This window comes from Aulonocara stuartgranti (genome assembly GCF_965226115.1).
Source record: "Aulonocara stuartgranti genome assembly, chromosome: 17".
NCBI classification, from domain to species: domain Eukaryota; kingdom Metazoa; phylum Chordata; class Actinopteri; order Cichliformes; family Cichlidae; genus Aulonocara; species Aulonocara stuartgranti.
Genome location: NC_138953.1, coordinates 9,411,983 through 9,437,674, shown reverse-complemented (window position 1 = coordinate 9,437,674; position 25,692 = coordinate 9,411,983). Strand labels below are relative to the sequence as shown.

Genomic DNA, 25,692 nt, shown 5'->3' with positions numbered 1-25,692 from the left:
CAGTCTCTACCAGCCTCCCAGGTGCAGAACCTCAGCTGCATGGAATCCCTGTGCTGCTACCAACAGGGGCAGAGCGGCTGTACCCGCCTGGCCCGCCTCCTGGAGCAAATGACTGGACGCTGCAAGGCCAGCGCCAACAATTGCCACACATCCAGCCGCAACAACAGGTGGGGAAGACTACGACATCGAGAAAACGTGATTTTGAATGACGAACCCTCGGCACCTCTTGGTGTCAGAAATCTGGGCTTCAGTCCCGACCGTTGTAGCCCATAATGTGACTGCAGGTCAACTGTAAGTCTTGTTCAGATTTATAGTAATTTGAACTTCGTGGTGGGGAAGCTGGGCTCCAGGTGTTCCTAGAGGCTGGTTTTAGGCTGAATCTTTGCAGGACTTTGGGACAGCAGCCAAAAGAAGGAGTTAGAGGCTGAACATATGTGGATCAAGCCATCATGGACTGCACTACTATGAGTTTCTCATTTCCATCAAAGTCTGTGTTGGGAGTCTGGAGTCTGAACATTCTGATTAACCAGACAGAAGGGTGTGCTTAATGTCATATCCACAGAAATGCATCAGTACTCCATAGAACCAAAACCACAGGGTGATTCTGATGGCTGTGCTGTCTTACAAAGCATGCAGGTGTGAATGTTTGGCAGACTAACAGGGAGAATCTGGGTTACAGTATTATTTATTAATACACGATATACCGGTGTCCAGCGGGTCTGTCTTGTGTAACCCACACTTAAGGGTTTGTCTGTCTGTATGTTAACCCATGTGTCTGTGTCCTAACAACATGCTATGATCTGTTTGTCTTGTCTGTCACCCTTTCCAAAATATTCTCCAAAAATCACCTGGCAGTGAGTCTGATTAATAACCAAGGAATAACTAAGGTTTCAAGGAATTTTGCAACGCGCTTTAACAGATAACCCGAGCACTGTATTAAAGTCTGTTTGTTAGCCTTGTATTCACTAACAGGCCCTATTTTTCATTGGAAAGCTACTCCACAGACAATGGTTAACTTGTCCAAATAATAATGTGGATTTAGATATTTCTGGGACTGATAAGCTGTCAAAAACATTTAAGTGGGAAGCCGAAGCAATGAGATTGAACAGTAACTGCAATGCGAGGTCTTTGCTGCAGAGAGAAAATGAAATATTCCAGTTTACAGCAGAAAATGAGCATTTGATTATGCAGATTTCTTCAAAGCTGCAAGTCCACTTTGTGACAAAAGGATGATGAAACGGAAACAGTTTGATTATCTCTTTGTTTTTTGGGGGGTTTCAGCTTTAACAACTTCAGTTTATCGGACTGCCCAATCTGCAGTTTCACTTCTGTTGTGTCTTTTCACCCGAACCCTGGCGACTCTGTGGGGTCATCGATTTATCGACTGATCAGCCCTCTCTGCTGAGCGGTCATTATTTGTTTAAACAGCTTGGGACCCTCAGTATTGATCGCACTGAGTTAAAAGGTGTGAGCATGTGTGTGTGTGTGTGTGTGTGTGTGTGTGTGTATAAAGGTCACGACAGCATGCAGGGCAAATAAGGGATTCAGGGGTCTCCCCGTAGCCCGCATGGGGACTAATAAATGACAACGTCTTATGTGAAGAAGTTGTTTTTAATCTCTTTGAACATTCTCATAGTAAATGGCCTGTATTTGTATAGCGCTTTACTAGTCCCTAAGGACCCCAAAGCGCTTTACACATCCAGTCATCCACCCATTCACACACACATTCACACACTGGTGATGGCAAGCTACATTGTAGCCACAGCCACCCTGGGGCGCACTGACAGAGGCGAGGCTGCCGGACACTGGCGCCACCGGGCCCTCTAGTAGAGACATTGTTCCTGGCTGCAGTTACATCTTTCAATCAATAACCTCTGGTTTGGCATCAGATGATCACGTTAGACTTTGCTTCAGCTGGTGAGATGATAAATTGGGTCCCATGCTTTAATATTTATACCCTTCATTATTCCCTCAGCCGTGGGGGGGGGGTTTCTACCATGAAATGTTTTAGCAGATCTGATGTCAGGGTCATTTTGCTGAAGCCCCTTTGCTTCAGGGAGAAACTGCCACTAAATGCATGATTCAATTTAGATGAATTTCTTCCTGTGGGAATGATTGGTTTGTGCCAAGGTCAGAAAACAAAAATCAATCAGTCGTATTCTTCCAAGTAAGGACATGGCTGCCAGTTTGTTCTCGCCAAAGAATAAATAATGAACATCTAGAAAATGCTTTGCCTAGCTGTGCTTCATACTGTAAATACAAAAAAACAAAGTGGAGTAACAAACTCGTAGGTGATTCTGCAAGTTTATTTTCCTCCCTAACCTAGACGTTCCTCTTCTCACTCTTCTTCACCTTTTGGGTGTGATGGCAAAAAGCAGGAAACTGCAAAGAATGCCTAAACAGGTAGTGAGAGCCAGCTAATATTTGGCCTTAATGCTAGGATACTGCCATAGAGGAAATGGAATATATCCACCCATTCCTATATTCTATACTTAATGACTGGAAGGGACATATAGCAAGCATATGTAGTACTTATATAATACATGACGCATTTATCTCATATTTATTGGAAGCCCAGTTACAGTTGGCTGCTGTACTTGGCCTGTTGCTGGCCAAGGTTAAATATTTTAGTGACAAAGCAGAAATTTTTTGTTTTTGGATTTGTGAATTTGGATTTTTTTCTGGAAGTTTTAGGGGAAAAATGCAGGTTTTATAACAAAAAAGACTTCCTAAACAGAAAAAGACTGCTTAGGACACCAGAGGGGCTGCTGGGATGTGTAGTCTCAGTCTCAGTTTTGAGGTGGGGTTTTTTTCTCTTTTCCCTGCTACGTCCTCCAATCTTTTTCTATCGGATCCTGAAGCCTTATTATGCTTCTGAGAAGAGGCCATGATTGAAGGCGTGCTCGTTTTAAATCCCATGGTGTTCCAGTTGGGTGGAGTTATCGTCCCTACAGGAACAAAAACATGAATGCCCAGTGTATCTTGTTGCATGGGGGCTGCTGTTGCCTTTGGTATTTTGTAAACAATATAATCATGTATGTATCTATCTGTGCCTACACACATACATACACACACACAGTTTTTCTGTCCTCACTGTGTGCGTCTTTGTCCTTCCGTGTCTGAAATCTGCATAATGTTGTTGGACCTTCCAGATTAATTATTCATGTACTGTTACCGTCCCCTGTGAGCCGTCTTGTCAGAAATCTGCTTGTTCTTTTCCTCTTCTTGGGTTCACGCTGCCACCGTCTTATAACCCCCCCAAAAAACAGTTTTAGGTGTTAACATAGTTCATCGTAACCCAGGGAGCAATGATGGTTTTTAGTACTGAGATGCTTCACTATAACCCCCCCGCCTGTGAGTAGACAGCTGAGCATGTGACAGCATGTGAGAGCGCCCCCAGTCAAACCATTTGAGTCATGAGTCTATTTAAAGTCCCTGGGTGCCCCTGTAGTTTCTTTTCTTCTGTTTAGCAGGTATAAAAACAGTTGTCTTCATGTTGGTGTTAGACTAAAGGTTGAGAGATATACTTTGAGTAGTAGACCTACTGACATCTTTTGGGGGGGGTGTTAGGTGAGAGATGCAGCAACTCTGAAGTTGGACAACATAAAACAGTTGATTTTTGTAAAAGCTGTCCACACGTTTCAGACGTCACTCGTTCCGTCATGTGAGGTTCAGATGTGGTAGCCAGGCTTGGAGGTGCTGTTTGACGTCAGTGGATGCTGAGCTGTGGTCTCTCTGTTACTCGCTCGAGCTTTGAGGCGGAAGCTCTGATCGTGAACTCTGGTTCAGCTTTGATGTGAGTCAGCACATTGGAGGTTGGTGTGTTGTGACTTAAAGGCGTTTCAAACAGTGTTTGCTGTGTTCATGTTTTTCTGGTTTTACATAAACCAAATGGATGAGACTGTATGGAAGATTTGTTTGTTAGATATTTCCAAAGGAGTCTCAGCTCACCAAGCTAATAATAGGGAATTGGCTGTATCTCAGTCATGTCATATAACGTTATGCACTGTATGTGTTTGTGTTCAGTACTAAAGACAAGCAAATCCACCCTGCTGTTGTATATTTAATAGGCAGGATATCAGATGCTGATGATTATTTTGAAGCTGATAAATAATGAAAGAATGTTTCTGATGCTTGTTCATAATTTTATTTCTCTTTATGATTCTACTCATGAGTTGAGTAGCTCAAGTCTCTCCCCAGCTCCTCAAAGGGAAAACACAGGTGGAGAAAACAGCTAAACCTGTCTTAAACACATTTCTGGAGGCAATTGTTAGAAGAAGCACATCTACTGTATGAACCTGTATGAAGAACCCTAGTTGTAATGTTGAGTGTCAGGCTTGGCATTTTATTCTGGTATCTAATTCAGTTCCAGCCAGGATCGTGCCATCTTTAAAACTGACTGATGGTGCGTATCCACATGGGTGTTATTCTTTGTGAGTGATCACCCCAATTCCCAGCACTGGAATCTCGATGGGAGAGCCACGATATGATGATTGGCAAATACTCCAATAAGGGTGCAAACACTGACGTGTACTTGATTGGCTGTTTGCTCCCACCACAAACATCCTAAAGTAAATATCGCTCTAAATGGCACAAGTAATGGGTGACATCACCTTGTTTTTCATGAGCCCCGCCTCTTCATAGTGTAAAAAGCTACAGCCACAAAAAGATTAATGAAAACATCCCATTATTAGGGACCCCAACAGGTCAGAAACACCAGCAACTAGAAAAACACTGCAAAGCACACAAAATGCAAACAAAGTGGGGAAAAATACAATGGAAGTAGGAAAGAAAATCTCAAAAAACACAGAAGTGTTTTGGGGAACAGCTGTGGAAGTGACAGAAACCAAAACATGCGATGCACCGAGACACGCTTAAAAGAAGCAGAGGATTCCTGTGAGGGACAAAATAGATGCTGTAGATGCATGTTTGTCTCCCAACAACACTTCTGTTTGCTTTGTTAGGGTGTGTGGGGTTTGTTTTCTTGCAATGTGTTTGACCTCTCGGGGCCACCGTACAGCTTTGGTAAACAGTTGTGCCTTCTTTGGTTCAGTCACTGAGTGCAGGACTTCTAAATTGTGGGCCGTTGCTGATAAAGATTAGTGCGAGTTACTGAGGAGAGACTTGTGATACTCACTAACACCATCACACCATTACTAACCTCACTCATCACTCACTCTTCTCTGCTTCTTCCAGCCTGGTTGTGTAGATTGTAATCACCAACCTGTGGACAGCAGTGTAAGCTAGTGATAGCTCAGCCCCACTCTTACACCCACACACAGAAACCCACTTAGGCCAGCCTCCTAACCGTCACTCACCCTGCTGCCTGTTTTCAGGTCTTGGAGCGACACGGAGAACTTGTACTCCAACGATCGCAGCATCCTGACGCTGTCGCCCATCGAGGCCACCCACTGCTGACTCCCGGGGCCGCTGACTGTAGCACAGGGGGTCGGGGGGAGAGCCACCGCTCCATTATGAGTCATAATCACACCCCCCGCAACCTCAGCCACCATTTTCGAAACAATTTCATTTTAAACTCTGTTAATTCCCAGCAGGATGCAGCACTGCTACAAATGGGATAAGGATCCAAAGAACTCGTTTGAGTCTATGCTGAGAGGAACGTCAGATGGGAGCGAAAACTCTGAAGGAAATGGAACATGTGGTGCGAGCTATTTGTGCTGCTACGTGTACGCTTGAAGATCCGGTCTGTGTCTGAGCTGTAAAATGCCTGGATTCCTGCTGCTACTGCTAGCAGCGGATCTGCAAGTCCATCAAACTGGAAAACACCCTCCATAAAATCAGTTTTTAGTCACGTGAACTCCTCTGGAGCCCTTTCATTGTCAAAACAGCGATTTCTGACTGAGTACACTTTTTGCTGCGAGTGTCAAAGTGAGCATCCAGAGGATTTGTCAAGTCGACAGCAAGCCAGGATCATATACGTAGCAAAACATCCTGTTGCTTCCATAAACTGCTACAAAACTCTTCATTCAGACCTCCCACCACAGCCCTGCAGCATCCAGAACATGAAGCCTCATCTCTACCGCGGTACCAAAGACCAAAAAGGATTCCGACTGGAGTTTAAAAGGAAAAGTGTTTATTTTTTTGTGCCTGATTGTACAGAAGCTTATATTGTTAAAGGAGACTTGTTGTTGTTCATGCTGCTTTTGTCGTCTGTTCTGGCCTCTTTGTCCCCCCCACCCCTCCCAGTGCACCACTGTGAAAGAGGCCCAATGTTTTAAAAAGCCATACGTTTTTGAAGAGGTCAGATTATTGGAGGTACTGCAGATGGACGCTTGTGGGGGCTTGTTGTTAAATTTGTTCTCCTCGAATGCCTTTTGTCACCCAGCCCGGCGACCAGAAGCATCTCAGCATTAAAGCCCACGAGGTCTGGCAGAGTCATCCATGTCAGCTGCCTAAAAATACGTCCGATTTGACACCATTATTTTATTTATGCTTTTTCTGGTGAGGCTTTAACGGTGAGATGCTTTTCCAAACCGTGGCTGATGCACGTCGACCCAAGACAGCAGAATGTGTTAAAGTTCAGAGGGGAAAGGAAAAGCAGAGCATTTGCACAAATCACATATCAAAATTATTTTGTTGGGTTTCTTTCTTTCTTTCTTTTTTTTTTTTCATTGGGAAAAGTCATTGTCACCGTTCACATCTGAAACCATTTGAATCACATTTTTTGCTGTTACATTGTTATTTTATTACCCCCCCCCCCCCCCCCCATGTGTGTTTGTCTCCACCTGCTGTTGGAGGTGTGTGTGTGTGTGTGTGTGTGTGTGTGTGTTTTGTTTTTTCTCTGTTGGTTGAAGGAGGTACGGTCCATCATAGCTGTTTGTATGTATTTGAATGATCTCAGCGACCACCCGGCGCTACCACTTTTACTCATATCAGCGTATGTGCAAGCGGGATGTTGGTGTGATATTAAATACTTAACAGGGCCAAAAAGGATGTTTCACTAAGATCACTACCACACTGTTGCTCCACATTTTACACAGTTGACGAGTTGACCTCATATCAGCTAATAAAATATCTACCTTGATGCACCGCTGGGCTCACAGTGGATAAAGGAAACTATAACTTAATGCAGTTTTATAGAAGTATTCAATAGATTACAAAGTTTCTGTGAACACAGTTGTGTTATTCCACCATGTGTGCGTGTTGTGTTAAACTTGATCTTGATTTAACAGAAAGTCTTAGTCATGATTTCTGAGCGTGGAGCTGGAAAGACCAGGATGTAACCAGCAGAGCAAGTTGCATTATGGGAGCTGTAGGAACCACTTTAAGCCTGGATATCCATGCCTCTGCAGTGTTTTACTGGGACTCCTTGTCTGGCTGCTTTTTGAACTCAATGTGGATGTTTGATTCACCATCATCCCTTTAATACCTTTTTAAAAAAGGGACTAAAATACGCTGATTTCTTTTAGTTTCCTTTTTTTAAACTAGAAGATGGCTTTAAAAACACTTGGCGCCTCGCACAGCGGCATCTTTTCCCTGACCCTCCACCTCTTTCCAGCTCCACGACCCTCCTCCTGTAACACGCATTCAGTTGATCTCATGTCAAAACATTCCCTCTGTGTGAGATCTTGTAAGAGCCAGTGCACATCACAACTTGAAACATTGTTTGCTACACACACTAGCACATGACTGATGTTTTAAAATAGACGTAATAAAGTCCTCTAATGCTGGGGAAACAGCCCACATCACAGCGAGCTGAGGTAGCCGCGTGGGTGATGTTACGACATTCGTTTTTGTTCAGGTTGAACCCGTACACTCGTGTGAAGCAATAATCATCATTGTCACGATATGAGTCTGCTAAAAGGTCGGGTGATGTCATCACTGACCCCACCTCCCGACACCACATCAACCCAGATAACAGAGCGACCACTGAGCTCGGTGTTTGGGGGCATCGGCACTGCACACTGCAGAGTCTCTGCATGATATTTTTGAGCAGATGACAGGAGGACCAAAGGCAAGTCACACAAAGCCCAAAACACCTGCAGTGTCAGTGCGGTTCTGATGCCCCCTTGTGCTCAATGTGGACACCAGTAGTGTCCAAAATAATGGTGTCACATGTTGGAGGTGGTGGTTACGTGGCTCCAAAACAGCCTCCCTTTTCAAAGTAGCAGAGTTGATTACATAACAGTCTCTGTTAGACTGAAACAAAAGTAATAACAGCTCGAAATTTATTCTCCACACTCCACCACAGCTGTGACGGCTGGAAATGTTTTTAATTAATGTAATCCACTACTAAGTGGCACCAAAGTGATCTTTTCACGGCTGTTTTGTGCCCGGGGTTCCAAACAGCCATGAAAAGAGCTTGTGTGAAAACACGGACCAGATCCTATAAAGCGCTGCAGCACTGACGTCATCTGGAGGCCTTGTATCTGAGTTCAGATACAAGGCCTGGAGGGGTTTTGTAGAAGCAGATGATTACTCAGTCACATAACTCAGAGTGGTGACTTAATATTTCATCGCGCCTCAAGCCCCCGTGATCTTCACGTCCAAATGAGAACAAATGCCGTCAGGAATACTGGTCATGTCCATCCACTGAGGCATGAGCATGAGTGGAAATTGGTACTAAAGATCAAACCACTTGTTTAAGTTGAAAAGTAAGATCAGAGCTGGAGGCTGATGACTTCAGTGCCAAGGTGCTCTTTCAAAATAAAAGTTTGCAGACTTGCATGAAGTTACAAAACCCCTGATCGTAAATAGAGGGAGTTCAGATTGAAATGTCAGCTGCCAGTGTCGTGCAGCCTGTCACTCGGAGCCCATCAGAAAGATGCGGGGATGCATGTCAGCGCTCAGTTTGACTTCATGTTTGTTCCCTCCTCATCAGTAAGTCGTGCTGCACCTGAGCATTACTACATAATTTCTTCTGTTATCTGATGCTGTTTGTCTGTCCTCTACTGTCTGTAAACCTGTCTTATAGCTGAAGATGCTGTTCTATTTACGAAATAAAAACATTTTTAAAGAAACTGGTCTGTGGCCTCCACTCATTTAAAAACAGTCGTGGGAAGTTGGACCCTCACCAAAGGCAAGTGGAGCAGCTTACCACTGATAACGCTCCATGGAGTTAATGAGGGAGAGGCGGCACAAGAAGTGCAGCACATAGCTGAGAGGAATGAACACAGACTCCACCTACATGAAGATCCATGAACATGCTGGGATACTGTCCATTTTTATTGCTTTCATCAATAATGTGAAGTGCTGCAGTCGTAAAAAGAAATTCCCTCAGTGTGAGAATTTTTAGGCAGAAAACCAGAGTTTAGTGCAACCTTTCAGTTAGTGTTCATGTCCTCATGTCACATCCTAGTAAGCTACACTCTACGCCCCTTTTGTTCTCAAAACATCCCCAACCCTTTAAGGCATGGACTCCACTAGACCCTTGAAGCCGTACTGTGGTATCTACAACCCTAACCCTTACTGACAGGGGTGTGGTCATACTGACTGACAGTTTGTCCCAAATAATGCCTGCTAGACCTGGTCTGCTATGAATCACCACACTGGACCTCTTATATGTGTGCATCCATGCTGTTGGAGTGTATTAGTAGTACAGATCATTTCAGAAGTGCTCTGGTTCATTGCTTAACACCAATTGGTTCTTAGTTTATAAATACCAGTCTTCTAACCAAGCTAAGTAGGTTAGCTGAGAATGTAGCAAACCATCCTAGCATCAAAAACAAGCGCCAGCACTGAAGCTTCAAAATGCAGGGGCCCACACTGAGTGAGATCACCATGATTTAAACAATGTATGAACAGGAACTGGCACGAGGTAGTCACCAACCCATTTCCTTTATTGTGAGCACAAACACACGCCTTTAAGTTTCCGGCTGTTCTGTGTTTAACAGGCTTAACAAGCTTAACGGAGTGTGTTGAACAAACAGTTTCAGCGAGTGAGAAGTGCTGCAGTGGCTGCACCTGTAAAAGCAGGTGCACGTGGACAGTCTCAGCTGTTTCCAGCGTGAGGCAGCGATGCTCACGGAGCGTGAAGCCCGAGTCACAGTCGCGTGGATGAAGTTATGATCCTCGGTGAAGCAGGCATTTTCACATCCCGTCACACAGCATTTAGGGCTCGGCACAGGCGCGCAGCTGTTCCCATTAGTCACACTGAGCTCTGAGGGAGGCGACGCCAGGACACGACAGCCACAAACACTCAAAACACAGGCGCATCAGTGACGACACGGGACAGTTTACACTTTAAAAAAAATTTATTACAGAATTTGACTAGTTTATTATTTTACACCTACAAACAATCCAGGAAATGTGTTCATACTGACAGTTTTAGTCTACAAGATCTCAAAGCACACCGGTTGGTGAGAAGAGAGCGATCCACTTCACCGCCGTGTCTGTGGCAGATCACTCCCTCACTGGATTTACGCGGATGCAAACCATCTGTCCGCCAAAATCTCTCCGTGACTGACATTTCATCCTTCAGGAGCTACTCTGAACCGAGAGACAAGTGCGTGCAGAAATGCTGCACATGAGACTGACTCGTCACAGAATGCACTCTGGAGTGCTTGCAGCAGCAGAGTGGAGGGTTAAAGGAGACCTGTGGTTTTTTGTTTTAACTGTGACAGAGAGGTATTGTGAGTGTGAATAATGGAGAGTTTGGAGTCAGTCTGGAAGCACAGAGTGGCCAGATTTTAATTAATAAAAACAACTTGAGCTCACGTTGTCAACTTGACGCAACCTTTCCTGTACAGCGATGCTCTTTCACCCCTCCCTGAAAAGCCCAGACTGAAGCAAAGAGCCTCTGATCAAAGAGTAATCTGGCTCGAGGAGTGGTAGCTTTTGGTGCCAATTCAGGGAACCGACACGTGTTTGATGACTCAGCAGCAACTGTATAAGTCGGCGCTTGTAACAAGCCTCCTCAGAGGAGTTTAAGCCATTAATGAGAAAGCTGTTAATGTGCCCTGACATGAGCTTGTCAAAGTTAGGAGGGTTTAATCTGCTGCGATGGCGAGAATGCGAGAGCAGAAATTCAAGAGAAAAGCTCCCCACTCTTTTGTTGCTACAGTAAGGCGTTTCTTTCCTAAACGTGACCAAAATGCCACTGAGAGCTGTAGACATAGACGGGTCTCTGTGGCGTTGCAATCAACCCCCTAGCCTGTGTCTAATGTTCAAACTGCCTTTTTTCCTTGCTCATTCATTAGTTTTCATCTTAATTACAATTAAAGATCAATAGAAATCCCCAGCAAAGATATTTTTGTGGTAAATAATCAGATACATTTTGAAAATCAACATTTTTTAGAATTACTGATGATTATTCTGTTGTAACCCTACTTTCTTCAAGAATCCTTCAGACAGTACTTGATAGAAAAAAAGTTTCATTTCTCATCTAGAAATTGTTTAAATACACAAACAGTAAAGAAACTAAAGGCAGGACTCAGTCTAACACAAAGACAGGATTTCGCCAGGTTTAACCATCACTGCACCTCCGACAAGCCTGATGCCGACCAAAACTGAAAGGAGAGATTATTCACTGACAGCAGAAAGAGAATATGGATCTGCCGATGAAGACGAATCCAGATCAGCTTCTAGTGGAATAAAACACTTGTTTGTTCTCTCTGCGTAAATCACACTTGCTGCACTGCAGACTGTATATTTCCCCGATGGTCATCCACACCCCCACTGCGGTGGTTTCATGCCCCCCGAAACTTTGAGAAATGCTGACATGTAGGCAAGAATTGCTGAGTAAAAAGAGCCGCTGTACATGACAGAAGTTCTAGCAGGAGGACATCCAGCAAACACGCGGCTGCTACATCTGTCTCAGACTGACCCAAACTCTTTGTCGAACAGATGATTTAAATCCTGCGGGAGGCCAAAACTGGCTCACACTGAGTAGCTTTCCCTCCAGCTCTTACACGTGCTAGCCCTCTTCTACCTTATAGTGTAACTGTGGCTTTGATGCATTTACTGGCTGCCTCCCTCCGCCTGCTCTTCCTCCTCCACCAGCTCAACCAGAGGAGCGTGGCGGTTGGCCTGAGAGCCCTCGCTGAAGAGAACCTTCTTGATCACACCTGACTTTGGCGCCCGGATCGTATGCTGCAGAGGCAAATACAAGAGGTGACATCATTAGAAACTCAGCAGTGTGTGTACACCGGCTAAAAGGCAAGAATCATCAGTGCCTCACCTCCATCTTCATGGCTATCATGACCATCAGTGGGTCTCCCACAGTCACCTTATCTCCGGCCTTCACCAGCACCTGGACACAGGAAAAGAGACTCGTTCACTCGTTCAATACAATAAAACCAAACCAATAATGTCACTCAGAAATAAAAAAGAAGTAACACACACAGTATTATGACTTCTTCCTTCATGCCTCCTCCACAGTCTCATTCCTCCGGCTGCTAGTGGATTTGAGGGAAGCAGTGATACACCCAGACATGTCCCCATAAATGTAATAAACAAGGCAGAGGGATTTACTATCACTCTCCAGTCATCACCAGTTGCTTAACTTGTTGTTAAGCAGCATTTGCATCTGTCTGAGCAGCGAGTTAACTGGAGGCATGAAGCAGAGACATTTTGTTGTCTGCTGATTTACAGCAGGTGTTAAAAGAAGCTGACAACATTAAGCAAAGTTTATTTGTTACCTTGTTACGAGTTGAAGAAAAACTGGGGCACAAACTATGATTGTCCTTATTTTCTGCTGTACATGATTACATGCTGATGCTGTTCAAGCAGCAGCCAATCAAAAGAAGCTAAAGCTACTTTTTCAAACAGTGGATGAACTAAAGAGATATACCAAGGCCCAGAAAGATGTATAAGAGCTCCAAACTATGGATCATACAAAGATATTCTAGCAGAGTCCCAGATAAAAACATACCAAAATAGAAATGTGATTATTTTCCTATCAAAATTAAGCTAAACAGACTGATACTATTCTAACCTTTGTATAACAAAGGTTAGAGGTGGGATCACTTACCATCAGGACTAGGAAATATTCACCCTCTGAAGCATGTAAAGCTAATAATAAACAGACTGAACCTTTATGTCTTACAGCTGTCTAATTATAGTAATAAGCCTAAAAGGCACCCGTACAGTAGATGTGGGTCTGTTTTTTTAAATACCAGAAAGTACTAAGGTCTAAACCACTTACTGGCTCAACATTTATCCTCACAGCCATGACAGTGGCATCGATCTTTTAGCTAATAATCAGCAAAAAGAACAGAAAAAGGTCAGCATATTTCCTAAAATGCCAAACTTTTGTACCCTGACTGGATGGAGTTTGTGGCCTTAGGCTCCATTCATCAATCAGAATCCTTTATTTATCCCTAAGGAAATTATGTCATGGACTTTGGGTTACTGATGTCAGAATAGTGGCTGTGATTTATGTATTTTTATGTGTCCAGATACAAAATAAAGCTGAAGAACAAAATAAGAGTTGTATGGAATTTTTCATCCGCACTGTGTGTGTCATTTCCACATATTAGGACATCTCGTGTCATACTGGTTCAGCACTGACACATTCAGAGTGGATTGTCTGACTGTTACGTCTAAAATTATATACATAAGCTCTTCAGCTTGAAATTGACTAAGACTGCATTTTAACTGGTAAAGAAACTTTACTGGACAGCTTTTTACCCTCACAAAAAACTATTAAAACTTCAAATTGAACTTTAAAAGTAAACTTTAGAAAAACACGAATATCCTTTACGCAAAAGAAAAAGTCACCTTCTCTATAGTTCCAGTCATGGGGGCCACGGCTCCACCCTGAGCTCCTGAACCGCCAACACCAGCCCGATACTTTGGCACGGGAACAGACACCTGAGAGCTTCCCTCCTGCAGCGCAGAGGTAAAGACGTCAGAAAGTGCAGTGACAGCTCGCTGACAGCTGAGGTGAGAGGACCGAAACAGGTTTTTAATTCCCCCTGATGTCAGACTGTCAGAGTGATGTCAGAGTGGAAACAGAGACAGTTTGCGCGGCGACAGGTGAGACGAAAACATCTTTGAACCTCCAGAAGGAGCTTTTGCATAGGCAAAAAAAAAAAAAAGGTTAAAAAGGCCACTTTTTCCTCCACTTCTGTTTAAGTCACTTTTCTATGTTTGGGAAACATTTAAGCCTTGTTTGGGCCATCAGTCACCAAACATCAAAGAGTTTTGCATAGAAGACACTGCAAGCAACATGATAGATGATAACTTGGATTTCAGTGGTTTTGAGGAATATGCAAAATAGAAATCTGTATACTGTGCATGTCAGATACATACAGTGGAGAACAGGTGCACCGTGTTGTCCAGGATCACAAGTTTAGGGCGGGACTCGACGCCATTGACAGTACAGTGCAGGAACGATGCCCCGCCTTCCATCTCCACCTCCCCTGTGACGTGATTCACCTCGTCACCAATCTAAAAAGAAAGCAGAAGTGATGCATTTGTGGGAAGTAACCTGGGTTTGTTTAAGCACCGACATCCCACATTGTACTACTGTTATTTACAAATTTGGAAAAAGAAAACTTTTAATAAATACCCAAAATATACAGATTATAAAACAGAATTAAGTATTTGTAGCAAAAAAAAAAGTTAACTTTCTCAGCTCACCTGCATACTGTAGCTCCCATCCTGGTTGTACATGATGACCACATCAGCTTCTAGATGGAAAAAAACAAAACAAAAGTGTTAAAAACAGTCTTGAGATAGAGGCGGGAGAGACTGACACAAAGTCTTTAGTTAAATACAGTGGGGCAAAAAAGTATTTAGTCAGCCACTGATTGTGCAAGTTCCCCCACCTAAAATGATGACAGAGGTCAGTAATTTGCACTAGAGGTACACTTCAACTGTGAGAGGCAGAATGTGAAAAAAAAAATCCATGAATTCACATGGTAGGATTTGTAAAGAATTTATTCGTAAATTAGGGTGGAAAATAAATGGTAAATGGCCTGTATTTATATAGCGCTTTTCTAGTCCCTAGAGACCCCAAAGCGCTTTACATATCCAGTCATCCACCCATTCACACACTGGTGATGGTAAGCTACATTGTAGCCACAGCCACCCTGGGGCGCACTGACAGAGGCGAGGCTGCCGGACACTGGCGCCACCAGGCCCTCTGACCACCACCAGTAGGCAACGGGTGAAGTGTCTTGCCCAAGGACACAACGACCGGCAACCTTCCGATTACAAGGCGAACTCCCAACTCTTGAGCCACGATCGCCCATAAGTATTTGGTCACCTCAAACAAGGAAAATCTCTGGCTCTCACAGACCTGTAACGTCTTCTGTAAGAAGCTTTTCTGTCCCCCACTCGTTACCTGTATGAATGGCACCTGTTTGAACTCATCATCTGTATAAAAGACACCTGTCCACAGCCTCAAACAGTCAGACTCCAAACTCCGCCATGGCCAAGACCAAAGAGCTTTCGAAGGACACCAGGAAAAGTATTGTAGACCTGCACCAGACTGGGAAGAGTGAATCTACAATAGGCAAGCAGCTTGGTGTGAAAAAATCAACTGTGGGAGCAATCATCAGAAAATGGAAGACATACAAGACCACTGATAATCTCCCTCGATCTGGGGCTCCACGCAAGATCTCATCCCGTGGGGTCAAAATGATCATGAGAACGGTGAGCAAAGATCCCAGAACCACACGGGGGGACCTGGTGAATGACCTGCAGAGAGCTGGGACCAAAGTAACAAAGGTCACCATCAGTAACACACTACAACGGCAGGGAATCAAATCCCGCAGTGCCAGACGTGTTCCGCTGCTGAAGCCAGTGCATGTCCAGGCCCGTCTGAAGTTTGCCAGAGAGCACATGGATGATACAGCAGAGGATTGGGAGAATGTCATGTGGTCAGATGAAACCAAAGTAGAACTTTTTGGTATAAACTCAACTCGTCGTGTTTGGAGGAAGAAGAATACTGAGTTGCATCCCAAGAACACCATACCTACTGTGAAGCATGGGGGTGGAAACATCATGCTATGGGGCTGTTTTTCTGCCAAGGGGACAGGACGACTGATCCGTGTTAAGGACAGAATGAATGGGGCCATGTATCGTGAGATTTTGAGCCAAAACCTCCTTCCATCAGTGAGAACTTTGAAGATGAGACGAGGCTGGGTCTTCCAACATGACAATGATCCAAAACACACCGCCCGGGCAACAAAGGAGTGGCTCCGTAAGAAGCATTTGAAAGTCCTGGAGTGGCCTAGCCAGTCTCCAGACCTCAACCCCATAGAAAATCTGTGGCGGGAGTTGAAAGTCCGTGTTGCTCGGCGACAGCCCCAAAACATCACTGCTCTCGAGAAGATCTGCATGGAGGAATGGGCCAAAATACCAGCTACTGTGTGTGCAAACCTGGTAAAGACCTATAGTAAACGTTTGACCTCTGTTATTGCCAACAAAGGTTATGTTACAAAGTATTGAGTTGTATTTTTGTTATTGACCAAATACTTATTTTCCACCCTGATTTACGAATAAATTCTTTACAAATCCTACCATGTGGATTCATGGATTTTTTTTTCACATTCTGTCTCTCACAGTTGAAGTGTACCTCTGGTGCAAATTACTGACCTCTGTCATCATTTTAGGTGGGGGAACTTGCACAATCGGTGGCTGACTAAATACTTTTTTGCCCCACTGTACGTCCCTCAGCTGCTGCTGTCTGCTTTATTTTTAGCTTTTCGGTGACACTTTTTAATAGAAACACTGAATAATGAATACAAGTTCCTTAGTAATGTGTCACAGACCAGACAGACTTTAATTTAATTTTTTTACACAATCATTAAATCGGATTATGAGTCAGTCCCAACTGTCCTCGACTACAAATTAACACATTTCTACAATTTCATTCATTCCTGTCGTTCTTTAGATTTAAAACCTCCAAAAACAGTCCAGTGACTAAAACCCATAGCCTGAAGTCACCACACGCACATGCTTATACACGTGTATCTGTATCAACTGCATAAAGACGAATCAGAAGCAAAAAGAAAGCCACTAGCATCACTAATAAAAATCACTCTTTTTATATCAGTTTTGTTGATTAGATTTCCATTTACTTGCACACACATTTAAACACAGATCTTTGTTTAATCTAATGATCATAAATAATTGAAAAGCTTAAAAGTTCTGTTAAATAAGGGAAACCGGACAAAGATGTTCATGCTTACATGCCCCCAGTCTGAACCAGTGTGTATCCATGCCCACATGTGGAGCACATATATGCATTTCTGCAAATATAAAATCCAGATCTCTGTTGAGCCAAGAACTAATTAATAACTGTTGTCGATCTTTCCGAGTTGACTTTTAATAACTACTCCTTGACTTTCAGACCCCACTCCTACAAGACTCAAAGAAATTTCACCATTAATTAAATGTGACTAATTTACATTCACCTTTTATGTACCACAGGCCTTTAGGCTGGTAGTAGTTAAACCATTACTTAAAAAGTCATCACGTGATCCAGCTGTGTTAGCTAATTACAGGCCAATGTCCAACCTTCCCTTTATCTCAAAAATCCTTGAAAGAGTAGTTGTCAAGCAGCTAACAGACCATCTGCAGAGGCGCGAGTTTCAGTCAGGTTTCAGAGCTCATCACAGCACAGAAGCAGCTTCTTCCTGTGGCCTCTGACAGCAGAAACACCTCAGTGCAGCACTTGACACCTCTGATGACAACATTTTACTAGACTAGTCTAGACTATGCTGTTAGTGTTAAAGGAAACATGCTGCACTGCTTTGAATTGCATCTACAGTAACTACAGTTAGGTTCATAAATATTTGGACAGAGATAACGTTTACTAATTTTGGTTCTGTACATCGCAACTAATTACCAATAATTCAATGGGTTAAACAAAAAGATTGCATAAAAAAAATCTGAGGAACTAAAGCAATTTTTAAACATAATTTCTTTCTTTTAAGGGGCTCAAAAGTAACTGAACAAATTAAATAACTGAAAATAAGTCCTGAACTCATGGACTTCACCAGATGCTTGGTTTCCTCCTTTTTAATACTCTGTCAAGTCTTTACTGCAGCAGCTTTCATTGCAGCTTAATTGATGTTGACATAAGGAAGGAATTGCCCACACCTGCCCATGAAATAGCCTTGTGACCCCACTGTTCAATTACTTTAAAAAGAGGCTTGCACATATTAAGGAGCTGAAACTCCTAAACACTTCATCCAGTTTGAATGTGGATACCCCCAAATGAAAACGGAGAGTCTACATATTATGTCCATGTCTACTGTATAACTATAATTAGAATATGTTTCAGTAAAAGGGGGGGAAAAAAAAAAAACCCTAAACTTGTCAGTGAGTATATGGACCTAAGTGTGCTTCACGTCATGTACACAAGGACTCCTCCTGACACACAGAAGTCAGTGAGAAAACACTGCACACATTTGCATTGCTACACAGATGATACCCAGCTTTATCTGTGAAACCTTATTAAAAGAATAATTAAATTACAAGCATATGTTAAAGACATAAAACCCTGGCTCACCTGTATTTTCTTCTAAATTCAGATAAAATTGAGGATACTGTATTTGGCCCCAAATATTTTAAAAACATGATATCCAACCAGAATTTTACTCTGGATGGCTTCTTCTAAAAGAACATAACAGGTAAGAGTACAAACGGGGATTAGAAAGAGATCGGGTTTCCCCCATATTACCTTTTCTTCATTGGCTCCAAGAAAAATCCACAATTACATTTAAAATCATGTCAATAATCAGGCCCCACCATATCTTAACAGCCTAAGTCCAAGTACCATAGTGTCCAAACAGAGCACTTTGCTCTCAGACTGCAAGCTTACTTGCGGTTCCTAGAGTTTCTAAAAGTACAAAGGGAAGCAGGCACCTGTCCTGTGGACCCAGTCTGTGGAAGACACCCTTTATTTTTAAAATTAGACTCAATCCATTCGTTTTTTAATAAAGCGCACAGTTAGGGCTAGATCAGGTGACCCTGAAGGCTTGCCTTAGTTATGCTGCTACAGGCTCAGACTGCTGGGGGCTAGCTATCAGTCTAGACTCATAATAAATGTAGTGAGACCTTTGAAGGAATCCATTAGGTGGGCTATCACAGATTACTGTCACTAGTTTCACACTGAATAAAAAGTAAAATCACAACCTTCTCCTGACTTACGATGTTAAATAATGTTTAGAAAAGAATTTCTGCAGAACCGACACACACGGTAAGGTTGACCTTTTCCTTATAAAATCTCAGAAATTCATGATCTGACCCTATCAGACATTTGTATTAACCTGCCAGTCATTGCGATTTAATATCTGGCAACAGAGTCACAGTATGGCTGTCACTTACTTTTATCTCCCACCTGTAGTGTCACATTTCTGTTAAACAGGATGTTGTTTCTCCAACCACAGCTAGAGCCAAATGGGGAGAAAGGATCTGGAAAACACAGATGCACAGGACTTAGATTTTCAGCTGTAATTTGTCCTGATCCAAACAATATCATCTCTGTCTCCTCACCAGTGGAGCTCTGGGTGAATCCCAGTGTGTGGTTCCTCTCCTGTAGTATCAGGCCGAGGGCTGCCTGACAGATTGTTGCCCCAGAAGGTGCTTTCGGAGTGGGGAAGAGCTCAGCGTAGTGCTGGGGGATGAAGCTGGTGCTCACATTTCCAGCCTCGAACTCTGGGTGGCCCGAAAGATTCAGCAGGAAATCTATGTTGGTGTTTAGTCCTACTATCTGAGGGCACAGAAGAACAGACAGGACGCAAAAACATCATTTCCAATTTTTGAAGCTCGCACATACAGTGGCTATATGAAAAAAAAAATTAAATCCTGTGCTCATTAAAAATAAAAAAAAAATAAAAAATCAGCAGCACGACATGCAAAGCATCATTTAAGAGTGTGCATTTGCATCTTACATTGTACTGTCGTAAACAATACCGCAGCTTTTTTAAGGCAGCAGATCGGTCCTCTCCCCACACCACCAACTTGGCAATCATTGGGTCATAATGTGCCGAGACCTCGTCCCCTGAAACCAAACACAGATAAAAAGCTCCCACCATTTAACTTTATTAGTGCCTTACTGCAACAGATTCCCATTTCTGATGCTGTGGGCCAGTAATATGTGGGGCTCAGCAGTGAGGAGCTCCAGGACAGAGCTAAAGCTTTGGCACCACACTTGAGAGAACTGAGCAATCCACCATCGTTAGGACAACATCTACCCTTAGCATAGAAACTAATACCCTAAAAAAGAAAAATAAATTTATTCTTTACCCTATTTGTATATATAGTTGACTCCTACCTTCTCTGACGCCAGTCTCTATACGTGTATGTTGGTCTGGTGGGGGAGTGGAGAGATGCAGCAGAGGCCCCGCCCCAGGAAGGAAGTCATTATTTGGGTCTTCAGCATAGATACGAGCCTCAAATGAGTGTCCCCTTAGCATTATGTCTTCCTGAAGGAGAGGCAAGCGCTCCCCTGCTGCCACCTGGAAAAGAATTTCACAAATCATTTTGTCACCTCAAAAACATTCTGCTCTCCCCTTCCTCCCTCCTTCCTCACCCTGAGCTGCCACTCCACCAGGTCAGTTCCAGTGATCATCTCAGAGACAGGATGCTCCACCTGCAACCTGGTGTTCATCTCCATGAAATAAAAGTTGTGCTGGGCATCCATAATGAACTCCACCGTACCTGCACAGAGAGACAAACAGAATGATGGCCCTTTTTCTCCCTGCTTGTGCAAAAGCTGTTTTACTGTGAGTCTGGATCACTCTGGTGCGATGAATGCAGGAGAGGGAGTGTTTTACCTGCTCCAACATAGTTGACAGCCTTGGCTGCTCTAACCGCTGCTTCTCCGAGTTTTCTCCTCACTTCAGGGCTTATACCAGGCTGAAAAAAAATGCCACAAAACACAGAAACATGTTCATTTAAGTGGGAAACAAGCTATTATTTACTTCACTAAATGGAAAAACAAGAAGAATTATTTTTCCAGAAATAGCCGATGGACCTATCACGAGGTTAACCTCAGGCCAAGATCATTTCAGTTAGATGTGTTGATCCAAATGTATTCTTTCTCCTTTATCTAACTTTATCACTCACTTACCCCTGGTGCTTCCTCTATGATCTTCTGATGTCTCCTTTGAACGCTGCAGTCCCTCTCAAACAGATAGACGGCATTGCCATGCATGTCCCCAAACACCTGGACCTCCACATGTCTTCAGGACACAGGAATATGAGAACTATAAAAACTTGTCAACATCATATTCTATAACCACGTAAATTTGTTTTTAAAACAGCAATACTAGGGATGGTTATCGAAATCTGTTCTTGTTGAGAACCGATTCTCACTGTTTCAATTCCTTGGAATTGTTTGCCATTTTTGCAAACGATTCCCTTATCGATTCCAGTCGCCCCGAATGACGTCACCACGTTGCGGAGCGTCATTTACCTGGCAGGAAACATGGCGGCTCAAACGCTCAAAAGTTTGGTCATACTTTACGAGAACCGATGACAACAGGGCAACTTGCAATACTTGCAAAGTAGATATTTCATTAAGGGAGGAAACACTACGAATATGCAAAAGCATTTGCTCACAAAACACACGATAACCTTAAATGAATGTCGTGTTTTTAATTCCGCTCCGGACTCGTGAATCTCAACCCAGCAGTAGCGGTAACGTTTGCACGTCCTCTCCCGTTAATGCGGCAGGTAAATAATCAACTAACAGTGCATATTATGTTAGCGCGAGCTGCCTTATTACAAAACCTCCCATTACTGTGCATTTAGGCGACCATGATGAGACAGACAGTCTGGCTCAGATGCTGGCAGTTCTCGCTGCAGTCTACCGGTAGCGTCTCCTTTCAGGCCAGGATAGACGAATGTCACCGTGCAGTGACTCAGTTTGTAGTAAAAGCCTTGCACCCATTTGCCACAGCAGATGCCCCCGATTTACGGTAAGTGAATGTGTTTAATTGTAGGCAGAGACATTACTGGATATTCTTGTGTAATTGCTACAGAATAATTGATGTTATACTTTGTTATTGCTACAGAAGAATATTTATTTTACATTTACAATTTTTTTCCCCGGGGACCCTGTGACACCCCATTGAAGAGCCGTAGGCTGTAGATCTCTTAAGATCTCACTGCTGGGTTTGTAAGGCCATGTTACTCGTAAATTTCTATCTTGTTCAAAGAGAAGATATAAAACAAAGTTCTAAGCTGATCGACCTTAGTGTTCTCCTTTTTAAAAAGAATCGATAAAGAATCGAATTGTTAAACAGAATCGAAAATGGAATCTGAATCGTGAAAATCTTATCAATACCCATCCCTATGCAATACACTACAGAAATCTATGAGAACAGTACATAGCCTCTGCCGACGGCACTTGATACTAATGAAGAAGAACATAGCAGGAAGACAAAACAGGAGGATGGAAGAAAACGGTTTTTTTTAAATGCTTTCACAGTTTAAAAGAATGTGAAAGCATTTCACAGAAAACAAAGTTGAATGCAGACTGCGCAGCTGAGCACGACAGCACTACTGCAGAGCACCAGCATTTAAAGCGATGGCACCCTGGAGCTATGACGTCAACTCTGAATGGGTCAGTTTGGGGAGTTACACTAGTGCATCTTGTTGATACCTTGTTTATGTTAATGATTGTCCAGTAACCTTTATGTTATCGTGAATATCCCCAGTGAGGGACAAAAAAGGATATTTCTATTCTATAATAGCTTATCTGTCGGAAACTCACTGTCTGCTACTTTTTTTCCCCCTCTTCCACCTAACGTTAGGTAGTTAATCTGTGGGTCAATATCAATTAATTATGTCTATAAACAGTTGAACCGTGCATCAACCAAGAAACTATGACATACAACCACATTTTTGATTAGTAACTGTCTTTTCTAATTCTGTTTTACTAGTATTAAGCACATGCGCATAGATGAGTTTGTCCTGTGAAGAGGTTCATGTACAGTCATGTCAGCCTGGTTATCATCTGCAGCTGGGAACAACATATCAAACATGAGAGCATGTGCAATCATAAATTCATAAACTGAATCATCTCTAAACTCTGAAAACTTCTGATTTCAGACTGAGTAAAAAAATTATTGTGATTTAATTTGAAGCTTTATTCGAACTTATGGACAGAAGGCATATTTGTTAAATACTACTAGCAATTTAATTTGCATTCCCAAATATTTTTACTTATTTCATTTTTATTCTGATGGTCCTTTTGAGTTATTTTAAAACACATTTGATTATTTTCAAATTCATGTTTCCTGGGTCATTATTCTAATTTGCTGTGGTAGGACGAGACAACAGAGTGATATTTACAGGTGGGTAGACTTGAGCAGGCGGAGCCTAGAACAGGAGGTTAGCCCACAGGAAGTGGAGTTCACAGTTATTAAAACTGTTGTTGACTAATCGAAGAAGAACTGGCAAATTAGTCGACTACCAAAATCATCTTTAGTCACAGCCCTACCTCTCCATCACAAAAACAAGACAACATTTTGGCCACACGGTGGTGCTGAAAACTGCCTAGTTAACAGTTAAATGTGTTACCTGGGGTCCTCCACGAACTTCTCGATCAGCATGACATCATCATTGAAGGATTTTCTGGCTTCCCTCCGTGCTGACTCCAACTGCTCCAAGAAGTCAGAGTCTGAGCGTGCAATACGCATGCCCTGCAAAATTTTAAAGACAGATGAGTTAGGGTGGCAAGAGTTTAAAGACCACTGACTAACTCAAAGCATAACTCTGTTCTGGGCCCAACTTAATGTCAATCTGTCACGGTGTTGACGTGTATCAGCTGATAAAGGCTGGCACTGAGATCAGCTAATCTGCCAGGATTGGACAAAAGCTTGACTTGATGCATCCTCTCACCTTCCCCCCTCCTCCACGAACTGCTTTGATCATCACAGGGTATCCAATCTGGACAGCCTCTGCCTGCAACTTCTCATTAGATTGGTCCTCTCCATGGTAGCCACCTATAATTGGCACGCCAGCAGCTGACATGATATGCTTGGATGTGCTGAAAAACAAAGTAAAATAAAACACATGAGTTGAAACACATGGTTATTATTTATCTTTCCTATAAATTTGGGTTACAGCAAAGAGACCAAACCTTTTAATGCCCATATCTCTGATGGCAGATGAGGGAGGCCCAATAAAGAGGATTCCTTCCTGTTTACATGCCTCAGCAAACTCTGTGTTTTCTGACAAAAAACCATAGCCAGGATGGACCGCCTGCAGATACAAAATGTCAGCAGCAAATAAGTAGATTTAAAAAGGAAACACAAAAAACGGTTACAACACAGAAATCAGACATAAGTGATTAAAGAAGGCTAAATACTATAATGAAAAGAATTCCTTACGTGTGATCCAGATTTTTTGGCCACTTCCAAAACTTTGTCCATAGAGAGGTAACTCTGCTGGGAGGGTGCAGGGCCAATATGGTAGGCTTCATCTGCCTTGAATAATAACAAAGCAAATACAGGTTTAAAAAACAAAAACAATGTCATATTTTATCAATTAAAGGCAGCTTCAGGAAATTATAAACAACTACTTCTGATAAAGTAAAAGGATCCAGTGTCTCACCATAGCTACATGCATGGAGTGTGTGTCTGCATCACTGTACACCGCCACTGAGCGTACACCCATCTTCTTGGCTGAACGCATCACACGACATGCAATCTCTCCTCGATTGGCAATCAGCACCTTTTCTATCCTTCTCACCCCTGGAAAAGACAAACATCACTGCTCCAAACAACCTCAGCAAGGTGAAGGACTTGGACGTACAGTGTGTGCAAGTCAGTATTTGTAAAATTGGAACAAGATCAGTTCAGAGATTAATCAAACAAACATGCTGAACACCATCAGCTCCTGAAATGGCTGCATGTTGCTTTTCTGTGTAGTGCATGTGATTTTTGGACTTTTTGCATCACTCTTAGTGGTTACTCAATCATTTGGAAGTTTTGCATGTATATTTATGCTTCCTCACCTCCTGAAACAAGCCTCACGCCTCTCGTGCTCCATGACAGCTTCCTGTGGAGAGACAGAAATAACAACTTCAGCACCACTCGATACTACATAGGCTGAGCTGCTGCTAGAGCAACACAGCAGTGGCACAGGCAGTTCATCACAATACGCATTCAAGAAACACATTGCAGTCAGAAACAAACTCCAAGCTAATTTGAGCTAGTTAGACAGCATGCGAGGTTGCTCCCACAAATATGTTGTGCTATGTTGTGCTAGCACCATTAGCAACGCTAGCAGACAATTTGCTAGCCATTTAACCTTGGTCCATTCTCATATATATCAGGACAGAGTCTCGGTGTTGAATGCAAATAACATTTTCTGCAGGTCAGAAGTCGTGTCCACAGGCTTAATGCTAGCGCCGTGTGCTTAGCTCGGAGAATAACATTAGATAGCCTCCCAAATTGACACCTGTAAGCTATCGTTAAAAATGAGTGCGCTAATTGTCGAACCCTCTATAAGACAAAACAGCCCTTCAGTGCTCTTAGGTACTCACCGCGTGAATATCCGCAGGCCCTGCAGAGTTGGGAAACTTAAAATAACTGCAGCCATAGCCACCAGCTGCTGAGGCTAGCTGTGCTAGCTAGCTGAATGAGCACCTGAAAAAAAAGGTCTCGGTGCTGGACTGGATAAGCCAACAAGAGAAATGTGATCGACTAAACTGTATATCTCAAAACCACAGCGACTCTCCGGTAAATTTCGTTATCATTATTTTTGACCTCTCCAAGGACTCGTAGGGGCGACAGCCAATTAGAAGGGAAGGATAAGGAG

At 43.0% G+C, this 25,692-nt stretch overlaps 2 protein-coding genes across 5 annotated transcripts in view; one reads left to right on the top strand and one right to left on the bottom strand.

The window, feature by feature from the left end:
- The window catches only part of atp11b (ATPase phospholipid transporting 11B), a 51,173-nt gene extending 42,192 nt beyond the window's left edge, over positions 1 to 8,981 (top strand). For 3 of the 4 annotated variants that reach the window (XR_014272192.1, XR_014272193.1, XM_082510176.1), the window contains 2 exons: positions 4 to 167; positions 5,337 to 8,981. Coding sequence is in view for 1 of the 4 variants with exons in the window: in XM_082510176.1 (XP_082366302.1) it covers positions 4 to 167; positions 5,337 to 5,418 (246 nt within the window). In the remaining 3 variants the exon portion in view is untranslated. The remainder of the gene's footprint in view (positions 1 to 3; positions 168 to 5,336) is intronic. The other variant, XR_014272194.1, reaches the window with a different exon arrangement.
- A 1,214-nt stretch (positions 8,982 to 10,195) lies between these two features.
- On the bottom strand, positions 10,196 to 25,671 carry mccc1 (methylcrotonyl-CoA carboxylase subunit). Its single transcript, XM_082511455.1, has 19 exons — positions 25,418 to 25,671; positions 24,887 to 24,930; positions 24,484 to 24,623; positions 24,261 to 24,356; positions 24,011 to 24,132; positions 23,770 to 23,917; positions 23,449 to 23,570; positions 20,993 to 21,104; positions 20,697 to 20,778; positions 20,453 to 20,580; positions 20,195 to 20,378; positions 19,812 to 19,921; positions 19,414 to 19,630; positions 19,246 to 19,332; positions 14,545 to 14,594; positions 14,215 to 14,352; positions 13,681 to 13,788; positions 12,140 to 12,211; positions 10,196 to 12,051 (listed from the first exon to the last, which is right to left on the bottom strand). Exons 1-19 carry the CDS (start codon positions 25,471 to 25,473, stop codon positions 11,920 to 11,922), a joined length of 2,148 nt encoding a protein of 715 aa, XP_082367581.1. The 5' UTR covers positions 25,474 to 25,671; the 3' UTR covers positions 10,196 to 11,919.
- Positions 25,672 to 25,692: the final 21 nt, after the last annotated feature.

What these genes read in the sequence shown, in the direction of transcription:
- mccc1 (XM_082511455.1), bottom strand. Translation starts at nt 25,473, where the DNA reads ATGGCTGCAGTTATTTTAAGTTTCCCAACTCTGCAGGGCCTGCGGATA. An exon ending in TTCGTGGAGGAGGGGGGAAG is followed by an intron (nt 23,571 to 23,769) that starts GTGAGAGGATGC and finishes AAAATTTTGCAG; the next exon opens with GGCATGCGTATTGCACGCTC. An exon ending in ATTCACCCAGAGCTCCACTG is followed by an intron (nt 19,333 to 19,413) that starts GTGAGGAGACAG and finishes TGTGTTTTCCAG; the next exon opens with ATCCTTTCTCCCCATTTGGC.